The sequence below is a fragment of the Macaca nemestrina genome, chromosome 5, assembly GCF_043159975.1.
Source record: "Macaca nemestrina isolate mMacNem1 chromosome 5, mMacNem.hap1, whole genome shotgun sequence".
NCBI classification, from domain to species: Eukaryota; Metazoa; Chordata; class Mammalia; order Primates; family Cercopithecidae; genus Macaca; species Macaca nemestrina.
Window position 1 is genome coordinate 34,897,030 of NC_092129.1, and position 14,862 is coordinate 34,911,891.

The 14,862-nt window shown below is 41.6% G+C and overlaps 1 protein-coding gene across 4 annotated transcripts in view; it reads right to left on the reverse strand.

Moving 5' to 3' along the window:
• The window catches only part of LOC105465782 (sterile alpha motif domain containing 3), a 66,616-nt gene extending 52,969 nt beyond the window's left edge, over nt 1-13,647 (reverse strand). For 2 of the 4 annotated variants that reach the window (XM_071096460.1, XM_024787862.2), the window contains exons 1-3: nt 13,226-13,647; nt 12,365-12,554; nt 6,943-7,050 (exon numbers count right to left, since the gene is read on the reverse strand). In XM_071096460.1, the coding sequence (XP_070952561.1) occupies nt 6,943-7,050; nt 12,365-12,554; nt 13,226-13,304 (377 nt within the window). In that variant the 5' untranslated portion in view covers nt 13,305-13,647. The remainder of the gene's footprint in view (nt 1-6,942; nt 7,051-12,364; nt 12,555-13,225) is intronic. The other 2 variants (XM_071096459.1, XM_071096458.1) reach the window with 2 other exon arrangements.
• Between the last annotated feature and the right edge of the window lie 1,215 nt (nt 13,648-14,862).

Below are 14,862 nucleotides of genomic sequence, written 5' to 3' on the forward strand. Positions count from 1 at the left end.
TTTAAATAAGTATTTCCTAAGGTGTTTTGTTGTAATGTTAATAGATGTTACACAAAGAGAATCCCGGGTTAAACAAAGTTAAGTCGGTTTTTTTGTTTGTTTGCTTTACTATAGGACTTCTCAAAGCCTACATTACTACATTACTGTATGCTGGGAATCTCTAATCAAGGAATAGAGTTAGTATGTAATATTTCCACAACACAGAACCTTTAGGCATAAGGTTCTACACATGCAAGTGGTACAAAATGATGGGATCTTGCATTTCACTCTCAGATCCTTGCTCCACTGCCCTGGGACTCAGATCTAAACATGTCAATTCAACACCTGTGTGGTCTTTGATGCCCACCTCCCCCCCCTCCCCCCCCCTCCCCCCGTCTCAGTGGTAACTGGCTTCTCTAATCAGATTCTTGAAACTTCCCTCTTCACCTCATGGTACATATTGGTTCATAGACCTTGTTTCTGTTTTGTTTTCTACAGCAACAACCAACAGGTGTCCCAGGCCTTCTGGGAGGCCTGAAGCATACCCTCCTCTTGCCTGGAGCCCTGAGTCCTGGGAAGGTTTCCAGATACTGCTGGTCTACCTGCCGTTCCTAGAGCTGCTTCTGCTTTGGGACCACTTGTTAGAATTGAGAGCAGAATTTTTTTTTTAAATCTCTTTGGACCCTGTGTCTTAGTGACTGCCCAGACAAGAACAACAATAGGTAAAACTAATGAGCTCCTAAGTTTTTTTCATAAATTAATTCATTCTTCTATTTATTTTACAGATAAGAAAAGTAAGACCTAGTGAGGTTATATAACTTGTCCAAGATTACTCAGCTGGTAAATGACAGAGCTAGGGTTTAAAACTAAACTCAAATACTTGCCTATCTTCATCTCCAGACTTACCAACCCTGGCTATTAGCAGGTTGACATCCTGGTCTAATATCTATACTTATTGCTCTCCCAGACCATCTGCCCTTTAGCTCTATAATTGAATCACCATGAGTGACAATGGATCTCAAGATATTGCATCTCACCCCCGTGTCTTCCTACAAGGCTCTTGCATTATCTATTGTGGTCACATATATTTCAATTAACAAGAGCCTACAGAAAATGCTCAATACATCTGTTCCTTCATGCAATGAACATTTGTTGATCACCTGTGTCAGGGACTGGATAGATGAATAAGACTGGTTCCTCTCATCATTCCCTCACCCAGAGCTCTTGGCCTAGGGGACCAAGGAATTGAGGAGTAGGAATTGAGTAGATAAATCACACATCTAATTGGAACCTGCATTAATGAACCCATAACTAGGCTGGCACACTTCATTGCAGCTTCCCTTTATTGCACACTGGTATTGGATGCACACCCAACTGTGTGGCCTCTTGCCTGAACTACCCGTGTGGAAGAGCCTGCAAACAATACATCAGATGTGTTGAAATCCATTGACATTTGCCTTAATCACTGAGCAAAGGCAGAAGGATTAGCTTATTCTACACCATTTCATTGCAGTGGCCAGACCGAGAACAAAAAGAAAGTTTGTCATTAAAATAATTTTTACATATGCATGAAACCATGACTAATTTATAATTATACCCAAAAACAGAAGCAAAACATCTGGACACATATATTTAAAATTCAAGTGAGCAGTCTTGAAAGTAGCATTTAGGAAGCCTCTACCTGTTTATCTGATTTCATGCCTTATTAGCTATAAAAGAGAGGTGAACAGTTTCAAATAGGATAGACAAAAAAAAAAAAACAAAGAATAACATTGTAAAAAAATGCTCTTCCCAAAAATCACCAGCACATGATGAATATGGGACCTATTAATCTCTTCTTCCAGAAAGGGCATTTAAGCAATTCAGTAAAGAGCACAGTATCTTCATGACCAGCCTGGGCTACATGTTGAAACCCTCTCTCTACAAAAAATACAAAAATTAGCTGGGTGTGGCAGTGCATGCTTGCAGTGAGGAGACTGAGGTGGGAGAATTGTTTGAGCCTGGGAAGTGGAGGTTGCAATGAGCTGAGATAGTGCCACTGCACCCCAGCCTGGGTGACAGAGTGAGACCCTGTATCAAAAAAAATTTTTTAAAGAGCACAGTATCTGCTGTCACTGGAGAAAAATGCAATGTGCCACAGCACTCTAGCGTTTGCTTGGACACCCAATTCACCCACTGGAACACACATCTCATTTGCACTACTGTTAGAGCCATTCCAAGAGCTAGAGTCAGGTGAGTTTCCAGGCTTTTTTTTTTTTTTTTTTTTTTTTTTTTTGTCAGCAAACAATCTGGATGGAATGGACATGTTCACTTCAGGGAAAACAGGAAAAAAAAAACCCCACAAGAATGGTAACTGCCAGCTTGTGAGGTGTGGTAACAGCTGCCAGGTGCTTTAATACGTTCTATCATTGGGACCTCATAGGACTACATATTGAGGTTCAGGAGACATGGTTCAGAAACCATTTGGTGGGCAAATGGAGGAGTCAAGATTTGAACCCAATATGTGAGACTCCAAAAGCTGGCACTTATTCCCCATCCCTCTCTACCTCTTGAAAAAGGCTGGCTTCAAGAAAGCCCTGTGGTCAAACACCTTCGGATTTCTAGCCTGTTATGGATGAATGGCTTATAGACCCCTGGAGTTTGGCTCTGTTAAAAAAAAAAAAAAAAAATTAACATATGGATTGTATTAAAATATCTAAAAAAATTGATGTTATTCAAATATTTATCCCTTCCTATGAAAGTGTATTCAGTCTTTCATTGGCTCACACATCCCAAGATTATTTTATTTTATTTTATTTTATTTTATTTTATTTTATTTTATTTTATTTTATTTTAACAGAGTCTCACTATGTCACCTAGGCTGGAGTGCAATGGCATGATCTCAGCTCACTGTAACCTCTGCCTGCTGGATTCAAGTGATTCTACTGCCTCAGCCTCTTGAGTAGCTGGGATTACAGGTGCACGACACCATGCCAGGCTAATTTTTGTATTTTTAGTAGAGACAGGGTTTTACCGTGTTGGCCAGACTGCTCTCAAACTCCTGACCTCAGGTCATCCACCTGCCTCAGCCTCCCAAAGTGCTGGGATTATAAGCATGAGCCACCATGCCCGGCCCCAAGTTCCATTTTAAAGCTCCTATTGAGCCTCTATGTGCAAGCAGCCAAGCTAAATGCCAGGTTTACAATAGCCAAAAAAATGGTCATTGTCCTTGAAGCACTTATAGTCTAATGAGCGAATACAAACTTTAAAGTGATCAATTTCATTAGCTAGTTTACAAGTCAAGCATGAGATAAGTAGATGGTACTATACACAGAGGAAGGGCTCCGTGCCTGGCCTGGAATGTCACCAGAGGCTTTCTGTAGAAGGATGTTGAGCAGAGGAAGGGAACTACACACCATGACACAAAAATCATACAGGAGGCCCTTAATCAACAACTGTCGACTGGATAGTGCCCTAGGCAGAGGGGCAGGAGAAAGGGACCAAGAGTGGCTCCAACAATCTGGCTCACAGGGTTGGATGGTGGAGCCACCATCTGAGATAGGACATTGGAGGGGAGAGAATCTTCTGCCCCCTCTCAATCCACAGCCCTGGATAAACGGCAGGGCCACAGGGGAAATATTTAAAATAGGTACTTCACCCTGCCTTTATGGGCCACTCCTCCCACACAGCTGATTGCCCAGGAGAGGACACTTGATTCAAGCTGGGCCCATGAACAAAGCAACACTGAAAGACAGAGTCAGTTGGCTGGGAGGACCTGAGCTGTTTATAGGGAGAATTTCCATTGGAGTTAGTACTAGGGCAAGGCAGTCGTATGCCAGGCAGTTTGAGGGAAGCAGAACAGCCAGAAGTAGTATGATAAATCTGTCCTTGTAGGGAGAAGCAAGGAAATGAGGCCGACTAGACAGGGAAGCAGAATGGAGACAGAGACGACCTGTGAGAAAGGAAGGGACCACTTCTCTGCCTGGCTTTCCAGCGCCTGTTTCTTCATGCTCGGGAACTTACTTGTTCTGCCCTTAGATGCTGGGAAATGCTTTGCTTACAATAAACTCCCGTTGTCTTTACTGTGAGAGGAATTTTGTTTCTTACTGCCAAATACATACGAAGTCAGGAAAGATAAGTTTACTTTTTGAAACATTAACCCCAAGGTACAGCATGCAGAGATGGGCAGCTGGTGGTAAACAGAGAAGTGAAGGGCTTAGGATAGACTTTACGACCAGAGATAAAGATAGGGGCGTGTCACTTCCAGTTTCCAAACCCTTCTACTTCTCTCAATTTCTTAGCCAGTCCTATTTTTCTCCTCCCCCTTGCCAGGTGTTATGAAGAATGTGAAATGCCATTAAGTGAGCCATGTGAAAACAATTGGAATAACCCTGCCCAGCCAGTATCACAGGAGCATGATGAGGACCAAATGTCAGAAGGCTTAGAAAGGAGGAAAGATAGCCTGGGCAACACACCGAGACCTCATCTCTACACATCATTAAAAAAAGTAGCTGGGCCTGGTAGTGCATACCTGTGGTCCCAGCTACTCCAAAGGTTAAGGCGGGAGGACTGCCGGAGCCTGGAAGGTCAAGGCTGCAGTGAGCCCTGATTGCATCACTGCACTCCAGCCTGGGTGATAGAGTGAGACCCCATGTCATCAAAAAAAAAAAAAAAAAGAAAGAAAAGAAAAAAGAAGAACTACAGGTATAGAAGGTTGCATCCTCATCTGCTGTGTTAAGTAGGCAGAGAAAAGACACCCTAAGGAAAGTAGGAACACCTCCAGGAGCAGGGCTGGAGAAATGGTTGTACACCGAGTGTCCTCTGTGTGCTTCCACTCTGCTTGGAACTTGGCAGGCATTCTCTATTCTTAATGCTCAAAACAGCCCCATGAGAAAGTATCATTATTATTTCCATTTTGCAGATGAGGATACAGAGACAGTGCTACCAGGGTAGGTAGCACTGGGGCTAATCACAGTTCTCCCCAACTCTACTCACACTTCCACAGTTGTAGACATGTGGACTGGCTGCAATTAGCAGCTTCCTGTTGGAAGGGGTAGTGGAGAGCTCATGGCTTACTCCGTGCACCTGGAGCCAATCACAGGCAAGCTCTAGGAATCAGCAAGCACCCATGAGTGGGAAGGAGGGGAATGAAGCCACTTTACAAATGGATTTCCACTTTCTGAATCGTAGTTCAATCCAGGAAGACCAAGGCAATGAATTTCACACGTAGGACATGCCCTTCCACCTTCTTCGTCGCCACCCCAAACAAGAGTCAGTGGGCCCTTACACTGGGAGATCTTGAGGCACCGAGGCTATGGGGCTGGAGGTGGGGTCCAAGGTTGAAGAGAGGGAAAGAGAGCAGAAAGGACAGCCCAGAGCCAAAGCCCATTTGCAGGAGCTCCTCATCAAAGCTGCTGCTCTTCTCTGCGCTCATAGGGCTGCTGGGACCTTGCAGGCCTGAGTCAGAGGTTATTGCCCAGTCCCCTGAGCTCTCATGCTGAGGGTGGCTAGGTCCTGTGCTGAGGCAGTAACAGCCCACTTCGAAAAAATAGCTAGAAACCCTTTGACTGCTCTAAATCTCGTTTGTACTCATTTACAAAAAGGAGAGAATAATGCCCACCTTTCTGAACTGCTGTGTGGGCAAAACGAGCTGATGGTGTAAATGGTTTGTGAAAACTACATCCTTTCTTGTCTATTGCCCGATTATTCTTTCTGTGCAAGCTGACAGTCTCTCTTTTCAATGAACTACGTTTAAGGCATTGCATTTGCTTGTTAGTGGCTGGAGACAATAGGTAATCTGAGTTATGGATGCACGGATTGCCTGGGTGGGATGGCTGTGAAATGCTCTAGGACAGGAGTTCTTAACCCCCAGGCCACATACCAGTACTGGTTCATGGCCTGTTAGGAACCAAGCCACACAGCAGGAGGTGAGCAGCAGGTGAGCGAGCGAAGCTTCATCTATATTTATAGCCACTTCCCATCACTGGCATTACCACCTGAGCTCCGCCTCCTGTCAGATCAGTGAGCATTAGATGCTCATAGGAGCGCAAACCCTATTGTGAACTGTGCATGTGAAGGATCTAGCTTGCGCACTCCTTCTGAGAATCTGATGCCTGATGATCTGTCACTGTCTCCCATCACCCCAAGATGGGACTGTCTAGTTGCAGAAAAGTAAGCTCAGGGCCCTCACTGATTCTATGTTATGGTGAGTTGTATGATTATTTCATTATATATTAGAATATAATAATAGAAATAAAGTGCACAATAAATGGGATGTGCTTGACTCATCCCCAAACAATCCCCCCGACCCCAGTCCTCGGAAAAACTGTTTTCCATGAAATCAGTCTCTGGTGTCGAAAAGATTGGGAACCACTCTTCTAGGGGATGCTGTGACCTCCGTATCACATCTTACCTATGACCATCTCAGCACCAAATCCTACATGTGGTTCTCTAAGTCTACCGTTTTCCTTTGTTCTGCTGTAATCCATATATTGAAATATTACACTATGTAAAACCCAGTGTAGGAACATGGAGGAAATGTTTACCAAAACAACTGGAATATAAAGCAAATGCGTACCTCCCCCTAACGGGAGAGTCAAGTTAAAGCAACAACTACAAAATTCAAAACTCAAACTCCACCAAGGGATACTCTATAGAACATTATTCACTGAATAAATTTCATCTTTGTGACTACTGCCAATCACCTTGAAGAGTTTATCACAGAGAAATCCTCTTTTTCCTTAAAAATGTACACTTGAAACATGTACACTATCATTCTAAAACTTCACTTTTACAGTACAAAGATCAGGAAATTTAATCTTCATCTTTTACCAAATATCTTTATCACTGGATAAAAATATATTCCCTTCCAGGAAAACAAAAAGTTTCAAATTAGAAATACATCTAAACATATGAAACTTTATCAAGAAGAAATAGAGAAGAATGTTATTTGGCTTTAAACTGTCTTAAAGTTGGTATCCCCACCTCTGTTTCAATACTCTTTGGTCAATTAGTCCATTATCAAAGTTTTCAGCTGGATAGAAAGATGGCATTTGCTCCCCATGGCTGGCTGGACTAGAGGACTCTTCATCCCTGTAACGAAGAAAGAAGAGGTGGGTCAGGCACTATTCAACAGGTGACATGACCATTGATCTCACAGCAGTTCAGAGGGTAGCACCAGCCCAGAGTAAATATCATGGTCTGTGTCCACTTCCAAGTTCCACATTAGACTCATGAGTAAGAGAACGGAAAGAAGGCCCCTCTGGCGTCATTTAATTAATTGGTTCTACGTGCCAGGAGGCAGACTGCTGCCAGTTCATAATGCTGTTTTCACTGATCTATCCTATTTTGAAATGGCATTAAGACAATATTTTCCAGCCGGGCGTGGTGGCTCACACCTGTAATCCCAGCACTTTGGGAGGCTGAGGCAGGCGGATCACGAGGTCAGGAGATCGAGACCATCCTGGATAACACGGTGAAACCCCGAGTCTACTAAAAATACAAAAAATTAGCCAGGCGTGGTGGCAGGCGCCCGTAGTCCCAGCTACTCGGGAGGCTGAGGCAGGAGAATGGCATAAACCCGGGAGGCGGAGCTTGCAGTGAGTCGAGATCTCACCACTGCACTCCAGCCTGGGCTACAGAGCAAGACCCCATCTCAAAAAAAAAAAAAAAAAAAAAAGACAATATTTTCCTTTATGAAATGATGGTGATTATAGAATGTTTCTTTTTTAGCTAATATTCTTGTCTGGCAAAATTAAATGGTAAACTCTCAGATCCCTACTCTGCTTTCTGCCACTTTGGGAGACATTTTATTATCTGTGAAACCTCATGATCTTAGAAACACACTCTACTAACTCCCTCATTTTCCAAGTAAAGCAACTGAAGCCTAGAAGGCAAAGCAACTCCTGGTGAGCTACTCAGTAGCAGTGCCAGGATTTGAACTCAGTTTTTCACCTTCCTGACCAATGATTTTTCTACCAGTTTCAACAAGAACAACCACCAAAAAGCAACTGCAAATATGCCCGCCTATTTCATATCCCCATCATTTGCTGAGGTATCAACAAGATGCTAAATATCCTGCCCAGAAGTGGCCTACAAATCCTTTTTAAAATAACGTGCCAGGCCGGGTATGGTGGCTCACATCTGTAATCCCAGCATTTTGGGAGGCCAGGGCAGGTGGATCACCTTACGTCAGGATTTTGAGGCCAGCCTGGCCAAGATGACAAAGCCCTGTCTCTACTTAAAACACAAAAATCAGCTGGACGTGGTGGCAGGCACCTGTAATCTCAGCTACTCGGGAGACTGAGGCAGGAGAATCACTTGAACCTGGGAGGTGGAGGTTGCAGTGAGCTGAGATCGTGCCATTGCACTGTAGCCTGGGCAACAAGAGTGAAACTCCATTAAAAAAAAAAAAAAAGCCAGGTGTAAACCAAAAATAAAATTCTAAGGCCCCCAACCATTTGAATGGACCCCTCCTCTCAGCTAAAGGCACTCCAAAATTAACCTGAAAAACTAGTTCAGGCCATGATGGGAAGGGAAGGTTGGACATGCTTCATTATATCCTCCTCCCTTTTAGAATTCAGGAAAAGTTGACCAGCATTAACATCAACACAGACATTAAGTCTAATAAGAAACATTTATGGGCCAGGCATGGTAGATCATGCCTGTAATTCCAGCATTTTGGGAGGCCGAGGCAGGTGGACCACGAGGTCAGCAGATCAAGACCATCCTGGCTAACACAGTGAAACCCTATCTCTACTAAAAATACAAAAAATTAGCCAGGCGTGGTGGCTGGCGCCTATAGCCCAGCTACTCAGGAGGCTGAGGCAGGAGAATCGCTTGAACCTGGGAGGCAGAGGTTGCAGTCAGCCGAGACAGCACCACTGCATTCCAGCCTGGAAGACAAAGCAAGACTCCATTTCAAACAAAAAAGAGATACATTTATGATCTATTCTCTCTGAAGCCTGCTACCTGGAGGCTTCATATGCATGAGAAAACCTTAGTCTCCACAACCCCTTATAACCCAGACATTTCTATTGATAATAACTCTTTCAATCAATTGCCAATCAGAATTTTTTTTTTTTTTTTGAGACGGAGTCTTGCTTTGTCACCCAGGCTGGAGTGCAGTGGCCGGATCTCGGCTCACTGCAACCTTTGCCTCCTGGGTTCACGCCATTCTCCTGCCTCAGCCTCCTGAGTAGCTGGGATTACAGGTGCCCGCCACCACGCCCAGCTAATTTTAGTAGAGACGGGGTTTCACCGTGTTAGCCAGGATGGTCTCAATCTCCTGACCTCGTGATTCGCCTGCCTCTGCCTCCCAAAGTGCTGGGATTACAGGCGTGAGCCACCACCCCTGGCTTTTTTTTTTTTTTTTTGAGACAGAGTCTCGCTCTGTCACTCAGGCTGGAGTACAATGATATGATCTCGGCTCACTGCAAACTCTGCCTCCCAGGTTCAAGCAATTCTCCTGCCTCAGCCTCCTGAGTAGCTGGGTTTACAGACACCCACCACCATGCCTGGCTAATTTTTGTATTTTTAGTAGAGACGGGGTTTCACCATGTTGGTCAGGCTGGTCTCGAACTCCTGACCTCAAGTGATCTGCCCGCCTTGGTCTCCCAAAGTGCTGAGATTACAGGCGTGACCCACTGCACTGAGCTGCCAATCAGAAAAATTTTAAATCCACCTGTGATCTGGAAGCCCCAGCTTTGAGTTGTTCTGCGCTTCCAGTTCAAACAAATGTAAATCTTACACTGACTAATGTGTTATGTCTCCCTAAAATGTATAAAAGCAAGCTGTACCTGACTACATTGGGCACATGTCATCAGGACCTTCTGAAGCCATGTCATGGATGCATCCTTAACCTTGGCAAAATAAACTTTCTAAATTGATTGAGACCTCTCTCAGAGACTTTTGGGTTCACACAGGCAACCACTAGCCATTAATGGGAATCTACTCAAACGGAAACCTATCAGCTATCTCAGATCTAGAATGCCATCACAGACTCTTTAGAAGGGACCTAAAGTATCACTTATTCTACCTACTTCATTTTACAATTGAAGAAGCTAAAACTAAAAGGGGTCAGACAAATTTCCAAGGCTGGATGAAGGGCTAATATCATGACAGGGGGTTGAAATCAGGTGTCTTGATAGCTAGCTTCAGGGTTCTTCTGTACACCAAGTCTCCTATCTTTATTAAACACTCTCTAAGGGGGTTTAATTACACAGCGTATTCTCATACCTCTTTCTACTATCATTCTCACTTGATGATTGTCAAGTGACAACATAGTTAATAAATATATTTGACAATAAGCAAATACAACCAACAAGCATTTTAATCAAATATAAAGCAGTAAGTTTTCTCTTCTCACATGCAATTGTAATTCTGCACCAGCAGAATTTAATCTAAATACAAGACAAACAAATCCCTAAGGTGAGTCAGCTGCTTGTGGGTAGAGTGCAAAGTCCCCACTCATAAATCCCCAGACAAACAGTGGTCCCAGTCTTGGCCATGTTTGAAACTAGCTTTCTTAACCCGGTTAACAAAGTTTCATATTTAACACAGGACTATTTTAGTCTAGGAGAAAAAGGACAGATTTGCTCAAAGATTGTGATACTCCTAACATCAGTGTGAATTAAAGAGGAGGTAAGTACCATATTACTTTTCACAATGTACAGATGAAGAAGCAGGAATGCCAACATTTAATATAATCAATCCAAGTCAGTGGTAGAACGAGGAAGGAAGCCCAGGTTTCCTGGCAGTCCAGCCAGTTCTCTTTTGCTTGAGAACATTACAAACTGATTTGCAGTGGAAACAAGACTGCCTGTTTTCTTCTAAGCTGTGCCTAAGGCAATATCAAGATTCCACTCAATGGAAGGGAACTTCCAGCTCAAAAGTCCTACTCATCCCAAAATACAAGGAAATTACCCTGATCTCTCTTTCAGGTTCCTACCCTTCCCTTGCTGGGAAGGAGTAAAAGCTTGCAATGGGAACTTCATCAAAACTTACATGTTCAAGAGTGTCCTCTTTTACACAGATATGCCAAAACAATGTTTAGAAATCCTTCAAATAAATCAGCTGGGGGCCGGGCGAAGCAGCTCTTGCCTGTAATCCCAGCGCTTTAGGAGGCTGAGGTGGGAGGATGGCTTGAGGCCAGGAGTTGGAGACCAACCTGGGCAACATAGTGAGACCACCATTTGTTTAAAAAAATAAAAATAGATTAGCCAGGCATGGTGTTGAGTGCCTGTAATCCCAACTACTTGGGAGGCGGAAGCAGGAGGATTGCTTGAGCCCAGGAATTCGAAGCTGCTGTGAGCTATGATCCTGCCACAGCATTCCAGCCTGGGGGTCAGACTGAGATCCATCTCCAAAAAAACCAAAAAGCTTTTTTAAAAAAAAAATCAATTAGTAGAATTTCCAGTCCAGCTCTATACCATCCCTTCAAGGCTACCTATTCCCCTCCATGTCCCAAATATTCAAATATTCTAGAAATAAACTTGCTTATGTCAGGTCTCTACCATTATATTACTTATCAAGGAGAAAGAGAGAAATCTTTATTATTACCAATCTAATCTCAAAAAATTAAAGTAAAAACATAGAATAGATTTTATCAATCATCAAAATCTTTAAAATTTATTTAATCTTAGAAACCTTAAAAAAAATCTTGAAAATGGAAAAATCAAATCAGAATGGCTGAAATGATCCCAGGGCATAGATGGATGTGTAAAATGAAAATTTCAGCCTTATAAATCCTGTTATCATTTCTTTCCATTGCAGAAGTCAGTGATTAAAAAACAAACAGATAAAACCATCCCCAAACTTCAGAGCTTTTATCTGCCACCACTACTTTTTCTACATGATTTTTTGGGGTGTTTCATAGTATTCATTATTATAAGGATACTCTTAAAAAATTAGAAAACTCATGTGACAATAATGTGTTTAGCAAATTACATCGTAAAGGCAACTAGAGGAGAGTATAAGTTCATTACTCTAAGAAATCCTAGGAAAATAAATAACTAGATTAATAAATAAACAGTTTTGGGAAAAGCAAAGGAGCAATCAAGATGCCTTTTCCAAAGCCTGATCTTAAAACCAGAGCTTCAGGATCCGTTTGTCCTTCTGTTACATGTCTATTTCACCTGCTTGTTCCACAGCATTTTACATAGAAAATCCTTGCTAATAGGACTTCCCTAATGATTGGAATCAGTGTTTAAAAAATGGTGTATAAGAAAGTTTCTTGACTCTTAAAATTTTACAACGTCCTTTGCTCAAATATTAGAAATACTGTACATACAGTCTAGCAGAAAATGATCACAATTTTCAAAGGGCTTTAAACCCAAACGTCATGCTCTAGACACCATTGGGAAAACTTGGGAAAAAAAAAATTAAGGCCATTTATGAACATACTCACTCTCGGGCTGCTTCTGTTTGCATGACCAGGGCTGCCTCTTTGGGGTTTTCTGGGGACTTCAGTCCTTGAGTGTTCTGCTTGTATTTTTTAATTAAATCCATCAGAACAGCCTGGTGCCCAATTTTCTTTACCAGTTGCTGAACCATCCGATCATTAAGTGCGAGAAGAGCGGCCCCACTTACTTCTTCCTCTGGGAAAAAGAAAAAAAATTAGTTTCTACATGGCTTTCTGGCAAAACACAGGCATTCTGAAGAGGCAAAATTCCCTCTAGTGATAAAAGGATCATCTAAACTTGTCCCCTGCCATTATAAATGTATCCATATTTTTGACAAAGACAGAACTCCAATGTTGCATAATTCCAAATCAATGCCTGGTCCTAAGAAAGCACCAGAACGTGGAATCACAATAAAAAACTTATTATTTCCACATTAACACCCTCCCCATTCTAGTTCTCTCTAACTGGTATTGTTTTTATAAAGAAAAAAACCTTAGGAAATTATTCTTCGTAATAACTCCTAGCCGGTATTCAACCTTATAAACCCAACACTACAAAAAGTACATACTGTATTACTTAAGAACAAAAGCAATATTAAATGCATATATCAAATATGTATTTTAAATGACCCGTAAGACTTTATTTTATTTGAGTTCTTGAAACACTATATTCTCCTGTGGATGTTACTTTCAAGTGGAAACTCTGCTACAGTCCATAAAGAAATGTAAAGTTCTCTACTGCAGCAACCCCACATCCACATTTACATGCACACAGACATTTGGCAACAAAAGTAATTTTCAGTAAGAGAGGACATCAGAATATCTAGGTTGCTCAATTAAAATTTTTGGAAAGTATAAACAACTCACCTTGAAACCTATGAACTAGCTCGCCTAAATTTTTCTCCACCAACCAACTGCAGACCTGCTCAACTGACCAAGTTTCCATTGCTGTCTCCTGTAAATACACCTGTAGAGCAAAAGGTCAGAGAATTCTCCAGCTTTTCTTTCTGATTGTGCCTTAATTTTTTTTAATAGCCCCTTCCTTTGCTAGACTCCTTTATACTCTCAATGTTAAGCTTTTTAAAAATTACGATTTTTACAATGTACATTTAAAAATTGCTAACAAAACACACACTCACTTTAAAAATAAGACTTGATTTAAAACTATTTCCTAGTATCTCATTTCTCAGATTTCTTCACCTTCTCCTACTTTTTTTCCACAGGCATCCTAAGCTTTACTAACAGACAGCCAGAGACACACAATGGTACCCAATCCTGTACCATTAACACCCAGGTTTCTTCACAAAGAAAAGAAAGGTGTGAAATTCACCAGTACCAGGCTCCTCAGGAAGTGGTTGACATTTACAGAAGGGGTGGGCAGGGGAGGAAGGGAGGAAGGATCAGATAAAAGCCTGACAGAGATACTTAGTAAACCAAGACTGGTTAACCCCTTGCTTCTCCTAGCTAGGAGAAGGAGATTGTAACTTACTGCTTCTCATTGTTTTCCTTTAGCAAGAGGAGGAAGTAGGACCCAAATTTCTCAGGAGAATCTGAATGTTTCTGTCCTTCCTTCCAATACTACTCTTACATATCCCTCTGAGTTCTAGAACTCTATTGGACACTGTTATGATTGGTGAGATAACTAGGATAAACTACCACTCTGACTGAAAATTTTTTACTTAATTGGGCATATTCAAAATTGGAAAATAATTAAATATGTTAATAATTATTGTGAAAGAAGCGTAGGCAAAGTTTGCAAGATACATTCTTTAACTATTTCAGTTATTTTTGCATGCCGCTTGTCTCCAACCACTTAGAAAACCTAAAGCTATTTCCCTAAGGAAGCTTATTTCTGGTTTTTGTAATTAAATCCAAAGGACTTCTGATGGACTTGGAGGCGGGGTGGGTGGGGAGGGAACTGAAATAAATTTAAAACATTTTAACCTTTTATCATTACTTGTCAATTTGAAATCTCAATCTAAATGATATAGATTTACTTGTACATTAAGATACTGACTATTCTATAAAGACCAAGGAAAAAGCTACTCTTGGAGAAATGGAATCATAAGGAAAGATAAAAATGTTTATTAGTCGTGAATTTAAATTTTATTGATGGAAGTTTTAAATAGAACTATTGTTGTATTTTTCATTTTTGTATATTTAAATAAGTTACAATTACGAACATTATAGTTAAAATAGTGGAAAAGGGGAAAGATGTTTACCTTGCATATGTGACAAGCTGGAAAGATAGTCTTCAAGAATCATTTCCTAGAAAACAGGTAGACTTCAAAGTATTAAGCCTCATACTCATAAGTATTCACAAACACCAACTTGAAAAATTGAAAACAAGGGTTAAATATAGAAGAACATCTTTCTGAATTTCAGCAGTGGATTTAATTTGCTATGACAAACAGTAGCCATAGAACTCCTCCCCTAGGCTAAGCAGCAATAGCAGGGTGTGAAAAGTCATTATTTGCGAGACTCTGGTGTAAATTAAAAATCAC